The sequence below is a fragment of the Leuciscus leuciscus genome (assembly GCF_965113295.1).
Source record: "Leuciscus leuciscus genome assembly, contig: SUPER_11_unloc_8, whole genome shotgun sequence".
Classification (NCBI taxonomy): domain Eukaryota; kingdom Metazoa; phylum Chordata; class Actinopteri; order Cypriniformes; family Leuciscidae; genus Leuciscus; species Leuciscus leuciscus.
The window spans coordinates 360001-385502 of record NW_028118539.1 but is presented as its reverse complement, the minus strand read 5'-3'; the positions used below and the strand labels follow the sequence as shown (position 1 = coordinate 385502).

Below are 25502 nucleotides of genomic sequence, written 5' to 3'. Positions count from 1 at the left end.
TTGTGTATTTGTGTAATGTTTTGTCTTGTTTGTGATGTGGAGTAATTATATATATATACTATATAGTACTGTGCAAAAGTCTTAGGCATGTTAATCATTTTTCTGTTTCTTCATGTAATCACAGACGGACTCGATGATGGTGAGATCAGATCATACCGGCTGTTGTCAGATTCCTTGTGCATACACAAATCTCACTGGATTATTACAATTAATGGCAAAAAGAATGTTTGGAAATCTAAACTGATATTTCCTACTGACACATTACAGCAAAATATATAAATAACTGACTTAAAACCATCTTTTTGGAGGGGGGGGTATTAACATGCCTAAGACTTTTGCACAGTACTGTATATACTGGGGAGAACATTTATGTTTTAGGATTAGCATGTTTAATCAAGCATTGGCTCACCTGTGATGTTCACTGATTTAACTGAATATTTATTTAATGTGCATTTGGACTGAAGTAAGTATCACTTGTAATTTATTGTTTAACTGAGTGTCTATGAATCACACATAAAATACTGGTTTTGGTTTTCCTGGTCAAACTATAATTGTACAGAAAATGAGCTCTCAATGAAATGTATTCATTTGTCTCTCATCTGTGTTGTGTGGATGTGTAATTGTTTGGTTGGACTCCTTCTTCAGACCCGAAAACAAGCTAGAGTTTAACAAGCAAAGTTGGTGATCATTGAGTAAAAAAGTTAAAAACTATTAAATAACTAATACATAATATATTTACCAAGGACAAAATATGTGTTTATCAGAGAGTTCATCTTACCACAGTTTCTCCAGTTTACAGTGAGGATCCTCCAGTACAGCAGAGAGCAGATGAACTGAATCTCCTAGTTTATTCCCAGACAGATCCAGATCTCTCAGGTGTGAGGGGTTTGATCTCAGAGCTGAAGCCAGAGCAGAACAACCTTCATCTGAGACTCCACAATAAATCAACCTGTAGAGAACAATGACACACTCTTCACTCTCTCAGTTCAGATCAGATCAGTTTAACACAAGGGTCCGCAGCCGTACTGCAGGGGGTCCGTCAATTAAAGTCCCTGTAAAGGCAATTCTAAAAAAAAAATTCTAAACACATTATAAAAGTTAGAAATGTATTGCTAAAACATATTACGAAGACTGTGAACTGTGAAGTACTGAATTGTGGAGTTAGACCGTTAAACAGTTTTTCACCATTGCTGTGTTCCGGATTTTTTGGGCGGGGCTAAAACGGGGGCTCGATGACGCACCGGAGCCCCTGAGCTCCTGGACACGCCCCTACTTGATGACGCACCAGAGCCCCTGAGCTCCTGGACACGCCCCTACTTGATGACTCACTGGAGCCCCTGAGCTCCTGGACACGCCCCTACTTGATGACACACTGGAGCCCCTGACGCTGGCCCCTCCCCTAACAATATAAATAGAGCACAATCACAGCAGTTTGCCGATCGCGAGTTACTGTCAGTACTATTAGTTACTACAGCCTACAGTTTGCTAGCTAGCTATGCCTTCGTCACGGAAATGCATACTACCTGGATGCGATCACGTACAAAACAGATCGGTGTCCTTATTAAATTTCCGAAAAACGATCACATCAAGAAGATGTGGATTAATTTTGTGAATAAATGAGTGAATAGGTGAGCCACCTTGATGGAGAGCTGAGGATCACCGCCAAAACCCGCCTCTGTAGTGATCATTTTACACGGGATAGTTTTATAAACTTTCGTCGGAGACAACTGGGATTCACTGATAATCCGCTGTTACTGGTGAATGGGGCCGAGCCGACTATCTCCCGCCTCGGTGTTCATACTCCCGTCGCGCCGACAACTCAGTGCCGGCCCGAGCCTTTTGGGCCCCTCCCACCACGCGGAGTCACCTGTGCTTGACGATTATTGACACAATGTCACGCTATAATGTTGCATTATAAATGAATACAATGAGGTTATGTATTAATAAAAAATAAATAAAAAATAGATACTTAAAAAAGTTGTAACTTTTTCTTTACTCTTTTACTAACTCTTGGAAACTTCTGAAAACAAAGTGTCACAAAACATATTAAAAAAATTATTTGCAAAATATTCTCCAACGTTTGCAACACTTTGCAGTTTGAATGATGTCTTGTATGAACATGACGGAGTATGTTTTTATGTTTCCACTGTTCGATCGCGCCCGCGACTCACACACACACACACACACACACACACACACACACACACACACACACACACACACACACAACATATTCCAGCTTTGTAATCTTCCACTGTGATGTTTCCAAGCACATTTTTGCGCGTGTGAAGAGGATGATTTTTTTCCGCCGACATTGGAACGTGAGTGAAGTACAAAGCCTATGATAAAGAATAGTTTACCATCCAAATCCATCGCGAATGTTGAAACATTTTGATTCTAATGAGAGAGATACGTGAGCCCAACGCCGCTTACTTTCACTTTCGCTTTAAATTATTTCGTTTTGGCTTGTTTATAGTTATTTTTTTATTCTTGTTCTGTTCTGAATATTATTACATTTAAAGGATAAATCATTGATCAAATCAAATTTTTGTGACATGGCTTAACATTACCGTGACTTTGCGCACGAATTGTCTATGCACGCGAGGTTATGCGCATGACTCAAACACTGGCAGACACAGCAGCAGTTGTAGGCAGGTATATTGATCATGAAATCAGAATTTTCTTGTCTTGAATTATTAATCCTTTCATTCATTTATGTCACTTGTTTAAGTTAATTAATATGTAAAAAAAATAAAAAAAAATAAATAAAAAATAAATAAAAACTATATTGGGGGCCCCCTGGTGGCGAGGGGGCCCCAAGCAGCCGCTTAGTTCGCTTATGCCTCGGGCCGGCCCTGCGACAACTGGTGCCATCATCAGCAGTGCGTGCCCACCAATGAGTGTAAGTTGCCTTGTGTGCTTATGTTATAATTATAGTAGGTAGTCCAGGCTCGAACATGTATGGCTTTGTAAAACCAATTAAGCTGCTAGGAGCATCCATTCCGGCTGTAGCGGTGACAGCTGAGTGTGGCGACGGCAGCTTTCCCGCGAGTGGGCGTGGTTTCAGCGCAGCCAGTGGACACGCCCCCAGCGTTTGAGAGCAGAGACAACTGCTCATTTTTTCAAGATTTTGATAGTTTATTTTATGTACTTGCCGGCTTTTTTTATCATTGAAATTTGTCTGGGTGGCTAATAACACATTTTTCTGTGGTGTGACAAACTCAGAACACATACTTAATTTTGACTTTACAGGGACTTTAATGCTTGATCACAAATCATTTTTTGTTAAAAAATTAAAACATGGGTAAAAAAACACACAAAGTCAAATTTAAATATAAGCACTCTCAAACGAATGCAAGATCTTCCTCAAACAATCTTCATCTGTGACTCCGCAATATTTCAACCTGTAGAGAACAATGACGCTGTGTAAACAGTGTGTAAAATGACCATTTTATTAAAGATTGCAATGTGTGATGTGATTTGAATGTAGTGACAAGCAATGCCTCTATATCCTACACTGCTTTATAAAGGATGCCGGTTCTCCATGAACTTGAGGAGAAACTGAGGGACAAATACCATGCAGTGCTGTAACTATGGAGTGATAAAGAGATAACATTAATAACACCTGAAGTGTAACTTTATCAATTAAATGTACTATATTTTAGTTCAATAATATTAATTTAATATTTGAAGATATTTTTGTTTCTAAATATTTGTCCAATAATTATGATCCATTAATGGCCATTTAAAATAAAAATAAAAATTCTAATATTTTTATTACTTATATTACAATTAGATTTCATGCTTAGCATTTAGCATGCTAATATATGCTATTGCTAATTAATAGTTTTGTAGCAATCTAATACAATCTTATAACTCAGTCATGTGACACAAATATAAGAAATTGAATGAATTAATCCAGTTAGGGAACCATATTAAAATCACTTTAAAACTTCTTCATCGGGTTACTTGGAAATGACTTGATTCCACGATGTTGACATTATGTGAACAAATTATCTTTGTTGAACTTAATTGGTTCATGTGGAACTGATGTGCATGATTCAATCATTTAAATCCTACACACTTTTTCAGTGCATTGTTTTCTGTATTTTAAAAATAATTTTGGATTTACTGTAAATCCTTAAGAATGTCAACATTGAAAAGTGGAAGAATAATCAATTTATTAAAGAAGTTTCAATTATGAGAAGAACCTGAAGTCTTTTTGTCCCTGATATTTTTCCCATTTCTTTTTCCTTTTTATATTGTGCTCTGTTCTTTAGGACATTTATTATAGTTTTGTTTTGCCTTATTGTAATGATATTTACTGCAATACAAAACTTTACTTCCGCATTCCTCGATTCCTATGGAAGTCTGTGGGTGTTGTAACTCTGTCAGTTCAAAAACACTGTTGTTTTAATATAACATTTATACTTTGTGTATTTGTGTAATGTTTTGTCTTGTTTGTGATGTGGAGTAATTATATATATATACTTTATACCATGGTCTGGGTGAATACTCGATTCTGATTGGCTGCAGGGTGTCCATTAAAAAGTGATAGAGGACACCTAGTAAAGGAGTTCTGGTGAAACTGACTGTTTACCGTTCGAAATTAATAAATAAATGCGCTGGCTACATCAGCTGTGAGTAACCATAGCAACAGGCAGTAAACTGAAGGGTTCTACGAGCTGAGCGGACTATAAATATCTCCGGTTGCTAAATAAACCGTCAGGCGTAACCAGGGAAACCAAGTTATTGTTTGTAAAAACTTTAGATTTCGATTGTAAAACTAATTAAAATATAAACTAATGTTTTAAAAATGTGTTATTTGGCAAGTGACCATGGTATAAGCGGGTTAATGCCCTTCGAGGTGTCCATTGTCAGGTATTAATGGACTTCGCTGCGCGTCGGACGGTTCACGCCTCGCCGTCGTCCATTAATACCTGACAATGGACACCTCGTCGGGTATTAACCCTTACATATAGTACTGTGCAAAAGTCTTCGGCATGTTAATCATTTTTCTGTTTCTTCATGTAATCACAGACGGACTCGATGATGGTGAGATCAGATCATACCGGCTGTTGTCAGACTCCTTGTGCATACACAAATCTCCTACTTTCACATTACAGCAAAATATATAAATAACTGACTTAAAAAAAAAATCGGGGGGGAGGGGGGGGGGGGGGGGGGGATATTAACATGCCTAAGACTTTTGCACAGTACTGTATACACTGGGGAGAACATTTATGTTTTAGGATTAGCATGTTTAATCAAGCATTGGCTCACCTGTGATGTTCACTGATTTAACTGAATATTTATTTAATGTGCATTTGGACTGAAGTAAGTATCACTTGTAATTTATTGTTTAACTGAGTGTCTATGAATCACACATAAAATACTGGTTTTGGTTTTCCTGGTCAAACTATAATTGTACAGAAAATGAGCTCTCAATACAATTTATTCAATTGTCTCTCATCTGTGTTGTGTGGATGTGTAATTGTTTGGTTGGACTCCTTCTTCAGACCCGAAAACAAGCTAGAGTTTAACAAGCAAAGTTGGTGATCATTGAGTAAAAAAGTTAAAAACTATTAAATTACTAATAAAGAATATATTTACCAAGGACAAAATATGTGTTTATCAGAGAGTTCATCTTACCCCAGTTTCTCCAGTTTACAGTGAGGATCCTCCAGTACAGCAGAGAGCAGATGAACTGAATCTCCTAGTTTATTCCCAGTCAGATTCAGTTCTCTCAGGTGTGAGGGGTTTGATCTCAGAGCTGAAGCCAGAGCAGAACAACCTTCATCTGTGACTCCACAATAATTCAACCTGTAGAGAACAATGACACACTCTTCACTCTCTCAGTTCAGATCAGATCAGTTTAACACAAGGGTCCGCAGCCGTACTGCAGGGGGTCCGTCAATTAATGCTTGATCACAAATAGTTTGTGATGTTTTTTACCATTTTTTTATTTAACAAAGTCAAATTTAAATATAAGCACTCTCAAGCAAATGCAAGATCATCCTCAGTTGATTCTGTAATAATATCATACTGGCAAACTCTCAAGTGTGTTTTTGTGTTTGAGCTCTGGAGAACGTCAAATGTTTTTACAGCGGTGAGAAATGTAGCCAATCACAGTCATGTTTGTTGGTCTATTGAACGCAGTGGCCAATCAGAGGTGTTTCATTTTGTCAGAGTCCACTCACCGAGATATAAAGGCCCTGTCCTAAATGGCACACTTCATATGCACTTTCAGTCTTGTAGACTTACAAGGGCTTCTGCGTGCCCTTTAAGTCCATGAGACCGTAGGGTGTCCTATTTAGTAATGTTAGGTTTCAGAAGGGTACTCATGAGCGCCCCTCTGCGGTCGATATGTGCCCTAAATGCGCACTGAAGCGATCGAGCTCCGCAGCTGACTTGTTCCCGACAGTCAAAGCGGTGTTACGTCAGGAAAGTGCGGACTCAGAGGAAGACCGCGAGTGTTTAGGGTGCCGTTTGTGACAGGGCCAAACTCACAATTGCGTGACATAAAAAGTCAGAATTGCGAGTTTGTACCTTGCAATTCTGAGGGGAAAAACAGTCAGAATTGTGAGATAAAAAGTCACAATTATCTTTTAAATTGTTTTATTTTGTGGCGGAAACAAGCTTCCATAAATTAGAGGCAACCAGTGGCGAATTAGTCTTCCAGGTTTGCTGTCATCCCTGTAGCTCTATTCACAGTCAGCTTTCCTTTCACATGAAACCCCCCAAATGCCAGCAAACCAATGAGAATGCTATGGAAGCTTATGGGTAGCAATATTCAATTTGAAATGTAATATGCAAAATGACAATGCATTTCTGTATTTAAACTTACATTTTCCATTACATTTGTGCAACTTTTGGTGCAAAATGAAAATGAAAATTCAATTATATAATTTACATTTGCCATTTCATACACTAGTTTTAATATGTAAATTGAACATTTTAATGCTTTATAAGTTGCAAAAGTAAAATTTATTACAGAAATGATTAGATATGTTTAACATGTTCAAACAAATAATGTAGCAAAATGATCATTCAAATGTTATTTTTCTTAATTGCATTTACACCCACAGTTAAGACACTTGCAATTGCATTTTCATTAAATGTCCCGCAATGAATGAAGCAAAATTCATTGTGCAAATTGAAAATGCATTCCACCCCGTCAATCACTGCGTGAAGTTGGCCCCGCCTCCTTCCTGTCAATCACTGTGTGAATGTGGCATATGACTGTGGAGCGGTGCTTACTGTGAATGTACGAATTATACTGCAGACAATTTAAACAGAGCAGCAGGGGCGTGTCTAGAGGGGGGGCACGGGGTGGCACCGGCCCCCCCTGGAATATGATTGGCCCCCCCTCCAATCTCATTGGGCTAGATTTACTGTCAACCTGAAAATGCCCACCGCACCATTGGACCAGAGTGCTGTCAATCACTGTTTGATTAGCGAGCACAGTTGCGCGTTTTTAAAACAGGAGGAAAGAGACACCACAACACGTCAGTGTTTACGTATGTACACACTAAATTATATATGACCTGGGAGTGCTCAGTGTAGAGTCACGGAGAGCCAAGTCGCTGGACATGGATGAGTTTATCAAACTATTTGGTAGCCAGCAAAACCCCCCCCCCCCAAAAAACCCCGCAGAATACAGAGCAGAGCATAATACATGTGATGGTGCAGTTAACCCACAGGAACAGACACATTTCATGCTGAGAACACACACTTAATTTTTGTGTTGAAAATAAAGTAATGTAAAAAGTAAAGTAAATAAAATAATGTTAAATGACTAAATAATGTCTGTGATTTTTATTTTGTATTTATTGGAACAGAACTGTGTTGTCCAATCCATGCAAAATACAAAAAAAATAATACCATCTATATTAGAGCACGTGGCATTGCACAAGATTTTGGAAATCGTGCTTAATATTTTCTAAACCAGTATTTATTTTCAGTTGAATTTTCTGATTGCCCCCCCCTGACTGGTTCTTGGTCCCCCCTGTGCCCCCCCCATTTATAAAATCCTGGAATCGCCCCTGCAGAGCAGTGCAATTTTTTATATGTTAGGTTGACTATTTTATAATTATTTTTTATTACGGCTATAATAAACAGGCTGCAAGATTCCAATGCTGGAATATGTTGTATGTGTGTGTGTGAGGTGTGTGTGTGTGTGTGTGTGAGAGGCGCGGGCGCGATCGAAAAGTGGAAACATAAAAACATACTCCGTCATGTTCGTACAAGACATCATTCAAACTGCAAAGTGTTGCAAAACGTTGGAGGATATTTTGTAAATAATTTATTTAATATGTTTTGTGACAGTCTTAATAGCTTTTCCATTAGTACTAGAATGAATAGTAGAAAAGTAATTTTCAAATTCTTTAAGGAATACTGAGAAAAGGGGCTTTTTGTTAGAAAACTTACACTTATGGATGTGAAATTTGACTAATAAAATTAACAGATTAATTACAAAAGCCTCCTTAATCACACTGTTATCATACTTTGAATATCCAAAAATTACATTTTCAAAATGCAAAACTAAATTAGAGAGTACCTTTTCCTTAATAAACAGACACTTCATACCATAACTTTTTCACACGACTACAATGCCAGAAAATGTGGGGAACTGTTTCCAAGTGCAAAGAGCAAAACGAGCAACTTACATCAATGTCTTAAACTTACTAAGGAAATGTTTGACAGGGTAGAATTTGTGCAATATCTTGAAAGAGATTTCTTTCACCTTGTTTGTAACAAAAAACTTATGAGGTAATAACCAGACACTTTCCCAAACAAGGTCATTAACACATTTAGTCCAATAAGCAATAGAGCAAGATTTGGTGACAAACTCCTTTAAAAATAGAGAACGAATAGATTGGTTATTGTTTTTGTACTGTAAAAAACAAATTTTGCCACATACTGTGTCAGCTGGGTTAATTATGAGCATATCAACTGATGACAACACACTTCTACATAAAGAAATTATACCAGAATTGATTGCAGAAAATACAAGAGCAAATTCCTTGGGAGTCAGGAAAATTAAAGTGCAGAAGAAACTCGTCATACGTCATAAGGTATCCCTGAGAGTTAAACAAATGACAAACTAAAACAATACCCTTTTCAAACCAGCTTTTAAAAAAACACTTTTGTGTTTATACAAAATACAACGATTATTCCAAATAAGAAAACGGTGCGGAGAGAAGTTGTGCTTGTAGATCAGTTTCCAAGCCAATAAAGCTTGAGCATGAAAGGCAGAAAGTTTCACTGGCAATTTGTCAATTTTATAATCACACATTAGTAAAAAAGAAAGACCCCCAAGTCGGTCAAAAATAAAATTAGGAATAAAATTCCACAAAGAAGGTTTTTTTCAAACAAAATTTTAACCAATTAATTTTGAGGGTATTAGTATGCTCAATATTGTATTGAGATGATGTTCTAACCTGTGTAGTAGTAGTACTGATAAATAGTAATAAGTAATTATTGATGAATAATTATTTACATAAATGTGATGCTTAAGTTATCCTAATTTCTCTCTACATACATGCAAAATAGTTAATTTTACAACATTTTAAATCACATGATTTTAAACCTAAATTTGATGGATTAATAGCATGTGGTCACCGCAAGTATTATTATTATTTTTAATGCGTGTATACAGAACATTTTAAAATTAAGCCATTTAATTTTATTCAGGACATATTTGCTGTTGAGTGGAAGCAAAAATGAGTCAAGTAATTGTCTCTGTAATGTTAATCCTAAAGCTACAATACAATATGGTCTGTAAACAACTTAACATACCAGTACACATTCAAGAGAAAATGCTAAAATAATAACAGCATCAAGAAAATAAATCTTGTCAGATGTCCAAAAAAAAAAAAAAAGTGCATAAAGATATTTTGTCTGGTAAGAGTTCCTTCTTTAATGGCTCATTTTTCCACAGTGATCTGTACATAAGGTTCCTCTTAATTTGCTGTTCAGTGTCTGCAGGACATGTACGCACATAAAAATTTAACCCCACTGAATTTAAGTTTAAAATACAAACTGATCACATCACTGATGAACTCTCTTCTAGTGCGCATGCATATATGACGTCACCAAACACACCACCGCGCATGCGCGTAACAGCGTCCAGTACGTGTTGGATCTGATCCAGCTATACGTCATCGTGCTACAGGCTACAGAGAGGACTTCTTGAGAGTAGTCGAGTGCAGGCGGGGAGGAGCTGCAAATGGACACGTGAAGTCGGACACTTTCTGGTTCCCGTAGTGACCGCTCACGTGGTGTTTGCATACTTTACCACAGCTGAAGTGAAATAAACTTTATACTTTATGTACTGCTTCATACAGCGTCTGTTTGAACAAGAATAAAGTTCAACATAAACTTCTATCAATGAAGTGGAGTCTACGTTTTTTAATCAGTTTTAATTTGATAAACATGACACAATATAACATCGCAACTACATGAAAAGAGTATTTACTGTTATAAAAAACTGATTTGTGAGCTTTAGAGGAACTAAAGGTGTTCGAATAAACACGAAACACACGTGATCGTTGTCATGCGGTGAATCCGGCCAATCGTGGAACAGCTGTGTCGTTATCAGAGCTCGTGCAGCCGCTCTTGAGAAGCTGCGCTGGCTGAGTTCTCCGGCTACTCTCGAATCGCTCTCGCGGTACTTTGATGGCATATGTCACAGTCACGTGGCGTCGGCACTTTATCAAGTCGGACAAAATTTCTAACCGGCATGCACTGCTTCAAGTCAGCCGCCGATCGGTCTGCGCAGAGCTGTGTGAAGTTGAACAAGCCTTGTGTGAAGTTGGCCCCGCACCCTCCCTCCCTGTCAATCACTGTGTGAAGTTGGCCCCGCCCCCTCCCACCCTGTCAATCACTGTGTGAAGTTGGCCCCGCCCCTCCCCCTCCCACCCTGTCAATCACTGCGTGAAGTTGGCCCCGCCCCCTCCCACCCTGTCAATCACTGCGTGAAGTTGGCCCCGCCCCCTCCCACCCTGTCAATCACTGCGTTGAGTTGGCCCCGCCCCCTCCCACCCTGTCAATCACTGCGTGAAGTTGGCACCGTCCCCTCCCACCCTGTCAATCACTGTGTGAAGTTGGCCCCGCCCCCTCCCACCCTGTCAATCACTGCGTGAAGTTGGCCCCGCCCCCTCCCACCCTGTCAATCACTGCGTGAAGTTGGCCCCGCCCCCTCCCACCCTGTCAATCACTGCGTGAAGTTGGCACCGTCCCCTCCCACCCTGTCAATCACTGTGTGAAGTTGGCCCCGCCCCCTCCCACCCTGTCAATCACTGTGTGAAGTTGGCCCCGCCCCCTCCCACCCTGTCAATCACTGCGTGAAGTTGGCCCCGCCCCCGCCCCCGTCCACCCTGTCAATCACTGCGTGAAGTTGGCCCAGCCCCCTCCCACCCTGTCAATCACTGCGTGAAGTTGGCCCCGCCCCCTCCCACCCTGTCAATCACTGCGTGAAGTTGGCCCCGCCCCCTCCCCCCCTGTCAATCACTGTGTGAAGTTGGCCCCGCCCCCTCCCTCCCTGTCAATCACTGTGTGAAGTTGGCCCCGCCCCCTCCCCCCCTGTCAATCACTGTGTGAAGTTGGCCCCGCCCCCTCCCCCCCTGTCAATCACTGCGTGAAGTTGGCACCGTCCCCTCCCACCCTGTCAATCACTGTGTAAAGTTGGCCCCCCCGGTGACGTCATCATCTATAAGTCCTCCTGGGAAGTCGTGTTTACGACGGCAGTGCGTTCAAGTCACTTTCATCAGAATAAGATGGCGGTGTACTTTCTCTTAATTAATTACATATAAATACAGCAAGATTCTTAAACTAGTTCTAGAAAATTAAGAACAAAGAAATGTGCATCAGGTGTACTTTGTTTTTTAATATTTTTCATTAATTTATGAAGCCACTGCAAACTTAAAATATGTTAAAATATGTTGTTGTATAATATCAAGAAAATGCAATTACCTGCCTCCTTATTTATTATAGATGCCTTTTTGTTACACATATTTAGCCAGTGTAATGCATTGCATTCAATGTTGTTATTTATTTTGTTTGTAAAAGATGGCTTATATTGTTTTGGCATAGATGTACAGTAATTGGTTATGTATGTATATGTGACTGTGCCAACCTCTGTTAAGAGGAGCAGAAAATTGCGATTATGTGTGTGCGCTAGACTCCTAGAACTTTAAATGAACTCAGCCATCTTAGCTGAGTTTACTGTAGTTCAAGGACATGAAGAGGTGGACCGCTTGCACCTGACTGGAGAAGGATCTGGGAAACTTTGGAGGAGTGTCAACCAAATGCCAGTTGTAAACAAGGAGTATAAAAGACTGATGAACGGACTGCCTCTTGGGATACTGATACGCCAGAGCCCCCGACGCCTAGAAGCCCAGAGCTGAGGACAAGAAACCCCAAGCAGAAGAGAAGAAGCCCAGAGCTTACTACACCTTTGTAACAAAACATGACTATTGCATTTTATACTTAAACGATTAAGTTGTATTCGCCTTTTATATTTTTGTTTATTATAAAAAGAAAAGTAACCAATTAAAAGAAATTTAATTGATTACAAAATCTGCCTACTGAGACTTATGATGCTGGAAGACTATTAATGAGAACATACCACAGAGGAGTCTTCTGACCAAATTGTAAGTACCTTTTGAACGCTTAAGGTTTAGGTCAGATTTGACTTTCTTTACCTTACCTGAGAATAATAAATAAATAGGTAAAAGGTGTTAAGAGTAAAGTACACACCGTAAAACATGGCGCCCAACGTTTTAGGGGCATTGATCCATCGACCCCTGGCCACGGTCGATCGAGCAATGCTTGCCCATTCGCTTCCGCACTCGTACGCTTGAGTATAGGAGTACGAACTTTGAATGCTAGTAAATTACCAACTAAAAGGCAACCTGTAAGACCCCAACAATGTTAATAATCTAGAAAAGATTATTTAAAGGAACAACCCAGAAAGGGTTAAAATAAATGACGTCTAAGAGAACAGACCCAGAAAGGGAAAATATTACTGTTATAATACAGACCCAGAAAGGGAGAATATTACTGTTATAATAAAGCCCAGAAAGGGCAAAGATTAATATAAAAATAAAATTCTGTGAGAGTGGAAAATATACAAATAAAATTCCGTGAGAGTGGAAAAATGAATGCTATAATGCATACCCAGAAAGGGCAAAGATTAATGTAATAATAATAAAACCCAGAAGGGTTAAAACAAAAGTCGACTAAGAGAAATTTAGCCAGAAAGTAATAATCTAGAAAAGATTATTTAAAGGAAAATCCCAGAAAGGGTTGAACAGAGATTATTTATAGACAGCCCAGAAAGGGTTGAACGCGCGTAGAACAAATAACTTTATGAGCGAGAGAGCCGTAAAGATTGAGAAAGCCGTGAAAAAGGAGAGACAGAAAGTCTCAAACGGCTAGCCTCAGACAGTAAGAGGCAGAGACTGACTAAAAGATAAGACCTGTTAGTGGAGGACGCTTCGCTTATGACAGGGCAAGCAGTAAAATCCAGCAATGTAGATATTTAACATGAGGAGATTCTCATGTATTAAAATGAAAACTAGCCTTCCAGGCAGACACAACGGTTCTAGAAAATGGAACGAGGCTTCTCTATAGAGATAGACCAAAATGGTTAAAACTTAAAGACTGAGGTATAGGTCTAACATGAAGTGGAAAAATGTGTACATGTAATAACATTACAGAATAAGACTTCTAGACAAGGAATAATGGTTAATAATGATTAATGACTGTTAACAAACAGCTAAGAAATGTTTTTCTATATTACGAATGATAGAGTGCTAAACGAATTTAAACCACCGGACTTGGATAGACAGGCTATATATCAAGTTGATATTAATATCTTTAAACAAACAGAAGAAATGTACCTAACATTGTCAGAAGACAGTTTTATGAAGTGGAAATATGCAGGCTAAAAGTAGGACTTATAATCTGTAACAATATGTGTTGGGACAAATGGGATGTTATCTGGCATATTAAAATAAAAATAAAAAGTGTAATGAAAGTATAATTATTGGTCCTGGAAGAGCCAGGATGATTTTATTGTAAAATAGGTGTACCGGTTAAAGAGACAGAGGGCCCTATCTTGCACCCAGCGCAAGTGACTTTGTACACCGACGCATGTATCATTCCTATTTTGCACCCGCGCAAAGCGGACTTTTCCCTCCACAGAAGCACGTCGGTTAACTAAGAAATACACTTGCGCTCCCGGGGGCGGTTCAGCGCAAAGAGGAGGCGTGTTCCGGCGCAAACGTTGCTTCTTGCTATTTTGCAGGTTTAGAAAACAATTGCGCCACTAACCAGGAAAAAATAGTTTAAAGTCAGTGGCGCGTTGCGCATGTTATTCATATGCTATTTTAAGGGCGCATGCTTGGCCATAATCAATGTAGCGTGTGCACAACGCGCACTTTGATTCTCTCATCTACACAGAAGCAGCAGTTTTCATTTTTGCAAATCATACATTATTACGATAGATAGATAGATAGATAGATAGATAGATAGATAGATAGATAGATAGATAGATAGATAGATAGATATAGATAAACAATTTATTATAAAAGCATACATCTAGCTTACACATTTACCCAAATTAACCGAAGTTAATTTGGGTGGATTTCTCCATTTCAATGTAACTTCTCTCTTTTACGGCCGTGACGAGAGCGTTGCTCTCCTTGGCTGTGAACCGCTGCTGGCGCGCGCCTGGCAAATCCGCCGTTACAATAGCAATCCGCTATGGAAAAAGCGCATCTGCTCTTAAAGGGAATGTGAGATGACGCTCTGATTGGTTTATTTCACGTTACGCCCAAACCACACCTATGAATAATGAAGCTACTTCAGACCAACCCCTTTTAGATTTGCGCCTGGCGCAAGAGTCATTTATCCCGCCGGGAAAATAGCAACAGCGCCGAGACCCGCCCACAAAGTTACTTGCGCTTTGCGCTTTGACACTTGCGTTTCAGATCGTTAAAATAGGGCCCAGAGTCTTTGAACATAGCTCAGACTCGAAAAGCCAACAGTAGTGCGTGCCAGATCGTCTCCCACACTGTATTACAGAGAAGAGCTCGTACTTCAGAACACTAGAGGCTGAAAGACCTGTAAAACGATAGTTATGAAAACTTAAGGGAGGCACTGACAACAAAATAAGTCAGGTAAACTTTATTTTAATATAAAGTTAACTAATAGTTTATGATGGAGTAAAAATGGTAATTGAAGGAATATAATTACAAATAACAGACAATGAAGGAAATGGGAGATAAACTATTAACAATAAACTTGTTAACAATGCAAAGAGTAACAACTTTAGAAACGGGAAAAGATGTCCCGCAAGGACTCTTTCGGCCGTCCATGCCTCCGTATGAGAGTTTTACCACAGAGTCAGGGTGAGTTAGAGGGTTCAGAGAACTCCAATACCTCTGATACACAACACCGAAAGTGAAAGCAGGAAATCAAATAATATTATGTTAAATGTAGCTATTATATATATTGAATGATTAGTCAGAGGTTAATGTAGTAAATACAGAGGACTAAATACAAATATTCTGATAGAAAGAAATGAAGAAGATGCTTTTAAGAGGAAAACAATAAAAATTATAATAAATAAAATTTTTTTAAAAATTGTGCCTATAGAAATTTTACTTACAGAGATATAAAGACAGCCAGTCTATAATGGGAACCCATTTACTGAGGGTTTAAGTAGAATAGTGACAAATTTAGAACAAGTAATAGTGTCATTAAAAACAAAAAAATAGTTTCTGAAGCGAGACTTAGGTACCGTAAGAAGTCAAGTAAGAACTTCAAAAGACAAGAGAGCGTTAATATTGGTAAAGAGAAGTTCCAGAGTCCAGAAGAAGAGATGGAAAAAGACACTGGGACTTTTAGCCCAAAATTAAATGAAGAATAGTTTATAAGCAGGAATATTAGACTTATAAATCATGTCAAGTCATACTGCAAACATAAGTAAACAGGTAGGAGTTAAAAATTATATAACCACATAGTGCCTATGCTGACAGGAGGTTAAAGCATTAGAAAATGCATATAGGTGAGCCGAGATTTCACTACAAGACAAACGTGTATCTGTCTTAGAAATAAAGACAAATATAATGACCGATTACTGAGAGAGATATAGGTCAAAAAAAAAAAAAAATGAAAAGATAGTAATAACTAAATAATATGAATAATATGAAGTAATATGTAAATTACATAAGTGGCCAAACAAACAAACATAAATAGAATATTTCATATCTTATAGGCTACTTTAGTCTTGAACAAAATTCATGTCTACACTAATGTCTACAGCAGAGAAAATGATAAATACTTCAGTAACTTAGAACAGGGCTTGGTACGCTGATAAATGTTAAAAAATGGAGATGTGACTGAGACTGAACTATAACGGATTTTCTACAAGAAAACTTTGCTACTCTAAGGTAAGAAAATATAATTTATTAAAAAATATGTAATTAAGGGCTAGCAGCAAGAAATTGTTAATTAATTTATTAAAATAACAAGATAAGGCAAGGCAAAGCAAGCTTATTTATATAGCACATGTCATACACAATGGTAATTCAAAGTGTTTTACATATAAGAAAATATTATAAAAGAAATAAGAATAAATATTACAGTTTAGACAAAAATAAAATAAAATACTGTACAAACAGTCGGACCAACAGATAAGCAAGAAGGATGAGCTATAATTAGTAAAAAGTTAATTATAACTATACATGAAGTATGGATTTTTATACAGAAATTTATACAAAAACTTATATTGTAAACTTCTTAGATTAGGAGAGCTGTTGAAAATAGTGAATTCAAAGAGTATTATTAAATGGAATGTTTAAGTTAGCGACAAGATACAATGTTTTGGACCGAATTCAGTATCTAATAAATGGGTACTAGTATCTATTGAATAAGTACTAGTAGCTAATGAATAAGTACTAGTATCTATTGAATAAGTACTAGTAGCTAAAGAATAAGTACTAGTATCTATTGAATAAGTACTAGTAGCTAATGAATAAGTACTAGTATCTATTGAATAAGTACTAGTATCTAATGAATAAGTACTAGTATCTATTGAATAAGTACTAGTACCTAAAGAATAAGCACTAGTATCTAAAGAATAGGCACTAGTACCTAAAGAATAAGCACTAGTAGCTACTGAATAAGTACTAGTACTTAATGGAATAGATACTAGTATCTAAAAAATAAGTACTAGTAGCATGAAAATAGAGACTAGTCGGTTTAAATGATTAAATGTTAAAACGGCTTGCCATACTGCTGTTGCATGAGTGCACTCTCAATGCTGGGTCGCACAAGGAAAGGAATTTGTTGTTAACCCCAGTGCCAAACAGATATGTGGATGATCCACTGTGGTGACCCCTATAACGGGAGAAGCCGGAAGAAAAATAGAGAGAGAAAAAGTGGATGGATTGTCGGAATACATTTTTTTATTTTTTTATTAATAATTATAATGATAAAATAATGATGTACATAACAAAAGTAAATGTATAATTATTACTACAGTGGAAGAGGATAGTGACTGCTTTAGACTGACCACATAGTTTTAGGATATTTAGAACAAAGACCATGTTTGAATATTGATTAATTGAAATTAGTTTTGATATAAAGTATTAAGATATGCAGCAGAGTAATCAAAATGCAGGAACAGCTGTTAATAGCCTACTAATAAAAGTTGCAGGCAAGATGGGTTAAATGAAATTAATATTTTTCATAGCTATTTAACAAACTGTACTGCATACAGAGTGACTGTAAGAAATGTCTGAATAAGCTTACATGGATTAAATAGATTAGTCATTTACAGATGTAAAAAGAATAATAAACGTGAGGATAGTTGATTAAGAAACTTGGAGTTATTAGAACATTTCCTCTGATTTAAAAGGAATTTGATCCTTGCTATAAAAAACAAGGTTACAAATGAAATTGAAATGAACAATAAAAGTATGATTAAGATGAAGAAAAGCTTCATAAGTTAGAGATAACTAGGGAGGTATTAACAGGATTGAGGTTAATTTAATGATGAATTGAAAAAGAAGATTGTCAACAAACAATGAAAGAACCTAGTGTGTTGTTGTCTGCCAGGAATGTAGGATGAGTTATCCTCAAGGAAATACTGAATGACCCAGTGACTATCAGCGAGCACATGGATGCATAGGACTGTTTATGTAACAGGGTTGCTGTGGACTAAATGCGATGAATGTTTGAAAGACATTAACCAAAGTAATTTGCTGGTGTATATATGGTAGGCAATAGGCATAGAATTTGGGGCATGGACCTTTGGTGGATTAACCATTTAAGGCAAAAGTACGGAACAAAGGTGTACAAAGAAATCAGACTTGGAAACAGCTGGGTCTTTCTAGCGTCGTAAATATGGTCATAATGTATTGAGATAAATACAAATGACGTAGAAAGCAAGTGGCTGCTGGTTTTGTCCCAGGACACTTGGGAGAAAACTAGAGAGCCTAAAATCTTGCTTTGAAGAAGGAAATATTCCAACCAAAGTGAGAAATGGTTAATGGAAACGCTATTTACAATATAGCGTAAGAATGTATCACAATAAAAAATCTCCCAAAAAGGGGGAATGTGATTTAAAAAGAAAAAAAAAGAAAAGAAAAAAGTCCCAAATACATGATTGAAAGGCAGAGGTGATCCTGTGTGCCAGTGAACTTCTGGAAGGGGGAGAGCCTGCTAGCAGAGGTTCACTCAGCACGACAGGCTGGTCTTCAAGGAAATACTGAACAAGACCACCAGCAAAGCACCTCGAGTGCCTGTGCCAAGAGAAAGAGCTGGCACAAGATTAACAAAACAGTAAAATATTAAAAGTTTTTGATGTGGGTAGAGTGATACTTTGGAATTTACTTATCAAAAACAATTAAAGTAAATAGTCCAAAAAGAGGAAGAATAATGCTGAAATATAGAAAAATCCTGCTAATATAAATCAATTGCTGTGGGTAAATGATAATTATTGATTGTTTAAATTATTATGGATGTAGCAGCAATTTGGAATTTTGTTGATTTTATTGTAGCCTAAAGTGTACAAGCGATTTAAGTGAACTAAAGCTTTTTGGGAGCAAAAGAAAGCAGGAAGTTGAACTATAAAGCTAATGTGGAAAATCTACAAGCATAAAAATATATTTAATAGTACATAAAGGAAGAACATTTGAATATTGCATTATGGAACTACTGAAATTATGGGATTCTCATATCTGCATAATCTTGCCTGATGAATCCACCGTATAAAGCACTAGAATATAGGTGAAGTAAATTAGGGTCAAAAATTGGAGAAAAACCCCCAATGATATTAGTATTACAAACGAAAAGAACAAGATGGTTTAAAGTGAATGTCCTGATAGAAATATTTAATAGGAAGATAAACGGAGATTATTCACTGTAAGGTGAATCTACCCTAAAGGAACATTACAGGAAATTAAGATTTTGACGATAAGAGAGAAAAGTATACATTTGGTTAGAACTGGAATATTTGGGGAAAATGGAAAGACATCAGTAAACACTGCAACAGTATAGTCAGTCTTAGCAACGTTTAAGAAGAACATTCATGGACAAATTAAATATGAATTGTGTAAGAATGTAATTTAGAAAATGGCATAGAAGCAAATCCTAAAAGTCTTAATACAGTTATGGAGACTTATTTGGTGATAATGAAACTAATATTTTGAAAACTATTAAATAATGTGAAGAATATTGAAGAATATTCTAGCATTGGCTAGAAGGAAAAATAACCAAGAGATAATGGTAATATAAGATAAAATACATGGAGGCTAATACCTCCTACTTGTAGTAAGAGTGAGAAATGAAAAATGCTATAAAACATAGGTTATTTTTAAACATCATCCTAAATATCATGATAAAATTAAAAATGAAAATAGACAGTATTTCTTTTTAGAGGGGAAAAAAATGTGTGCACGTACTTGGCAGCAGAAACGAAGAGTGATATTAAATCACGAATATGATAGCATATGGAGCATGTAGGCCAATAATATTTAATGAGAGTCACATAAAATAGATTAGGATTATGGAAAATATTGCAGTATCTGTTATATTAAAGCATTCTAATATGCAGAAAGAAGACTAGAAAGACTAGAAAAATTGGGAGAGAAACTGGACAAGGATGGTCAATCAACTTGTAGAAGAGTTGAGAAAACAACTTAAAGTTAATTTAGTATGTTTCCATAACAAACAAAAAGAAATGAATAATTGAAAATGAGCTCATTATGAATAATAGGTGCTAGTAGACATATTGTAATGTTGACCTGATTGACACTCCTGGATACAGGCTTATCATGGAAGTGTTTGAGAACAGCAAGAGAGCAGATGAGGACAAACAAGCTCTCATTATGATCCATGCAAGAGCACCAAATGGCCTTGACTGAATCTGGAACCCTTTCAAAGAAGGGGGTGGAAATAGCAGAAGAAGTCCTACAGTATATAGTTTGTATATGCCTCTTATTCAGTCAAATAGACTATACAACAAGATAGACTGTAATAGTAAGAAACGGCCGCTCTGCATCCACCAGCACTGAGACCTTAGCTGGGGTCAGTTAAACCTTTTGGGAAATCCTGGTAAATATTATTACTTTATTATTTTAATGATTTATAATAAATAAATAAAATAAGAACCGTAGAACTAAAAGGACTATTATGAAGTGGGTGTTTGATATTGTAAACATAAAATGTAATAATTTTATGGCATCTATAATGCCAGTTGTGTTTATGGTTTTTACTGACTGATAAATACATGATTTAAGAAAACGAAATATATTATTGTAAATGAATAAAGAATAATTTAATTGTATTATGTGAAAATGTATTATACTATAGTAACAAACAAATCTGGGGTTAGAAAAGATTATACCTTAGATTTAACTAAGGAGACGTTTAGGGTGAGAACTCCTGATATGATGATTTAATTATTGGGTTAATTTTTGAGGATTTAAAATGTGTGTGGTGCCACCAAATACTGATGTAACAAAGTGTGAACCTTATTATAATGGGGATGTAAAGATAACTTATAGTAAGAACTTACTGAAAATAATGTTGTTGTTTTTGCTTTTGAAATATTTTTAAATCTTTATGAATTAAAGAATTCATTGGCTTCAGTGGACTTTGAATGTATATAATATATTAAGGAAATTAAAATATATGCTATGCTAATTGAAGAAGAAACTCTTGTGACCGTAGGGCATGTTAAAAGATGAACTTGTACATTTAATTTAAAATATAAAATGTTTAAAGATGGACATTATTAACTTAAGAGATTGTTTGCAAACTTTACAATGGGAACCATATGTATAACAAGGAACAAATTGATTTATTGACTTATATAATTTATGTTTGAATATATAGTGTTCTCAGATATTAAGGGAAACATTAGAAGAATTACTCTGGATACAAAGGTTTAATAACTGGATTATTCTGATTATAGTAAATGTATGAAATGTAACCATAATTAACCAGATAAATAATTGTAGGATGTGATATGTTTATGCAACAATTACTACAAAAGGTTTTTTTTTATATTTGATGGTACAATTATGATATCTGAGAATCTGTTAATGCTTAAGAAATGATGGATTTAGTGTAAGATATTTGAATGAGAAAATGAGTTGCATGACAATATTTGACCCAGAGGTTTGGAACTGGACGTTTCAAGCAATAATAAAAAAAGAAACCTTGTGCACTGTTTGAACATTGAATACATTTCAAGACTGGTACAAACCAAGGGGGATGTTTAAACTAGTAGTTTGGGCAAGAAAACCCATCATACCCCAGAGATACTAACTTTGTGCCCTAAAGACCCTAGGAGATGTCAGCGGCTCTAAGGGGGGACCGGGTGCTTGAAGTACTGGATTTTTGTTGAGATCCAAATTGGCCTAATACATGATAAACAAGCAGAGCACAAAGTTTTGCCCCTTGATAAATAAATAATTTTAATACAATTACAAAAGAAATATAATTGATTATTTCTGTTATGGGAACCAGAAAACAAAACTGGGTGAAATATTGCATGAACTGTAACAAACCAATCTATTTAAGAATGATGGACAAATGTCTATGTTATTGGTAAAGTTTGATGAAGTGAACAAAGTCTGTGCTACAATTATGAGAAGGAAGGATAAAGAGTCAGGATAATTGCATGAAGGGGGTGTTGTATAATATCAAGAAAATGCAATTACCTGCCTCCTTATTTATTATAGATGCCTTTTTGTTACACATATTTAGCCAGTGTAATGCATTGCATTCAATGTTGTTATTTATTTTGTTTGTAAAAGATGGCTTATATTGTTTTGGCATAGATGTACAGTAATTGGTTATGTATGTATATGTGACTGTGCCAACCTCTGTTAAGAGGAGCAGAAAATTGCGATTATGTGTGTGCGCTAGACTCTTTAAATGTTTAAATGAACTCAGCCATCTTAGCTGAGTTTACTGTAGTTCAAGGACATGAAGAGGTGGACCGCTTGTACCTGACTGGAGAAGGATCTGGGAAACTTTGGAGGAGTGTCAACCAAATGCCAGTTGTAAACAAGGAGTATAAAAGACTGATGAACGGACTGCCTCTTGGGATACTGATACGCCAGAGCCCCCGACGCCTAGAAGCCCAGAGCTGAGGACAAGAAACCCCAAGCAGAAGTGAAGAAGCCCAGAGCTTACTACACCTTTGTTTCAAAACATGACTATTGTATTTTATACTTAAACGATTAAGTTGTATTCGCCTTTTATATTTTTGTTTATTATAAAAAGAAAAGTAACCAATTAAAAGAAATTTAATTGATTACAAAATCTGCCTACTGAGACTTATGATGCTGGAAGACTATTAATGAGAACATACCACAGAGGAGTCTTCTGACCAAATTGTAAGTACCTTTTGAACGCTTAAGGTTTAGGTCAGATTTGACTTTCTTTACCTTACCTGAGAATAATAAATAAATAGGTAAAAGGTGTTAAGAGTAAAGTACACACCGTAAAACAATGTATTCAATTTACATATTAAAACTAGTGTATGAAATGGCAAATGTAAATAATATAATATCATTTTAATTTTAATTTTGCACCAAACGTTGTACATATGTAATGGAAAACGTAAATTGAAATACATAAATGCATTGCCATTTTGCATATTACATTTCAAATTGAATATTGCTACCCATATGCTTCCATAGAACGCGAAACAATGATGATGATGCATAATAACGCCAGCGTTGTGGATACACTTACCCAAAACCCTCCATAACTTTTCAATTAATTTCACATTTATTTGTATAGTGCTTTTCACAATACATATTGTTTCAAAGCAGCTTTACAGAAAATGCAACTCTACATTACAATTTAGAGTGATCTGTTATCAGAGGTGACTGTGTCCAAGTTATGCATTTCAGAAATGTACATACACAAATCACACAGTTAGCTAATAATGTATTAATTTTATTTTATTTATAACTGGCACTTATTTGGAAAAAAAAGTCGAATGGCAAATAAATAAATGACGGACAGTAACATATGTACAGTATTACCATAATTTTATTATGTAAGCTTTATTTTACACCTCAAACGACAAGGGAATTTATAGTCATATTTATAGTGTTAATATTAATTTGCGAGTCCACAAAACTCATTCTCTTAAATGGCTTGGGTCTGCAGAGCATTCACAGTGTACAGTATACGTATACTTGTAACTCACTTTTCTCCTCACTTAACAAATCTGTTCTTCATCGACTGCAATCTATTCCAAATTCTGCTGCTAGGTTACTCACTAGAATAGGCGCACTCATATCACCCCGATACTTTGCTCCCTTCACTGGCTTCCTGTAATTTACAGGATCCAATTCAAAATTGTAACCATAACCTATAGGGCTTTACATGGTCAGGCCCCTGCTTATCTTGCTGACATAATTCATCTTCATACCCCTCTCCGGTCTCTCAGGTCTAATAATCTGCTATCTACGCTACGCACTCGTTTAAAGACAGGTGGGGATAGAGCCTTCGCCGCTATGGCATCCAGACTATGGAATGCTTTGCCAACCAGTTTTAGGTTTGCTGAGAATGTGGACAGTTTTAGGGGACAAGTGAAGACTCATTTGTTCAGGTTAGCTTTTGGGTAATCTCTGTCCTTTTATATATTGAAAATTGTATCTGTTTTATTTTATTTTATTTTGTTCTTTATTATGTTTTATTGTCTATTGTAAAGCGCTTTGTGACCTAGTCTGTGAAAGGCGCTGTATAAATACATTTTACTTACTTACTTATAATATATTTTATAATGAAAAAGACTAATAAAATTGTCTCTTCATATTAAATGGATAACAATATATGTCTGGACACTTGAAAAATGTGTAATAATGGGGTCTATAAAACTTAAACATTTAATGATTTATAAGCATTTCACATATTTCTACACTAATTATACAAAACTATTCTGCCAGTGCACCATACTGTACAAATGAACTAGATCAATGTTCATTCTTGTCTGAAACTTTGGAGGAGACAAATATGAGACCACCAGGGTCTTTAGTTTAGGGAAAAACTCTGAGCACAGTGTGTGATGTTGTTGAGATCACTTCTAAACTTCAAAATAGACAAATGTGAGCGATCCCGAGTTTCTACGGAGAGAAATCTGAGCACAGTGTGTGATGTTGCTGAGATTTCTTCTAAACTTTAGAGGAGACAACTATGAGATCTCCAGTATGAAGGGCCGTTAGGCAACAATTATTGAAAAGCCTCAACACTAGTGAAACGAAAAACATTGATCAACCTTGGTGAAATTCATTCATACGCATTACTGAAATAAGAAGAGATTTCGGTAGTTGATGATGGCTAATTTCCCTTGAAAAGGAAGTTGTGTGTCCGCACTTCTGTTTAATTTGGCGCGTCTCACAAACTCTTTTAAGCAATGTCTGTTAGTTGTAACGAGTTGTATGGGAAGCCAAACACACCAACAGTGGGACGAAACGGAGCGGTGTTACAGAGCTCGTGCCGTGCTGACATCATCGGTGCGGCTCAATGGACCGAGCTGTGTGACCGACTCGACATCGCAGGGAGGACGTGTTTGCTAGCGAAACCGAATGGACAGAGCAAACTAATCTCACCAGCGCGGCGCTGACCATGTTACTTTATTCATTACTGCTCCGCAGAAGTTCAGGTGTTTCCCTGCATATAAGATAATGAAGATCAGCATGAAGTTATTACATTTCTTTTGCTTATTATCTTTCATATTAGCACATTAGTAGTGTTAGAAAAGCTACTTTGAATAATTGTATTTTTGTAGCCACGGAAAGAGCCGTTCAAAGCAGAAACTTCAACGATTAAGGACTGTGCAGTGCCGGGGGAACTATAGGATCAGGGTTGGGAAACACTATTATTACACAGAAACATCATTAGGGAAAACACTGTTGAGTAAACGTGAAGGAAAAGAGTTGTCATTGTAGTCAGAGTGA

The 25502-nt window shown here is 36.7% G+C and overlaps 1 protein-coding gene across 1 annotated transcript in view; it reads right to left on the bottom strand.

The window, feature by feature from the left end:
* The window catches only part of LOC309510281 (NACHT, LRR and PYD domains-containing protein 3-like), a 359584-nt gene that overhangs the window by 5742 nt on the left and 328340 nt on the right, over positions 1-25502 (bottom strand). The window contains exons 12-13 of the mRNA XM_082191284.1: positions 5653-5823; positions 779-949 (exon numbers count right to left, since the gene is read on the bottom strand). Coding sequence (XP_082047410.1) covers positions 779-949; positions 5653-5823 — 342 coding nt within the window. The remainder of the gene's footprint in view (positions 1-778; positions 950-5652; positions 5824-25502) is intronic.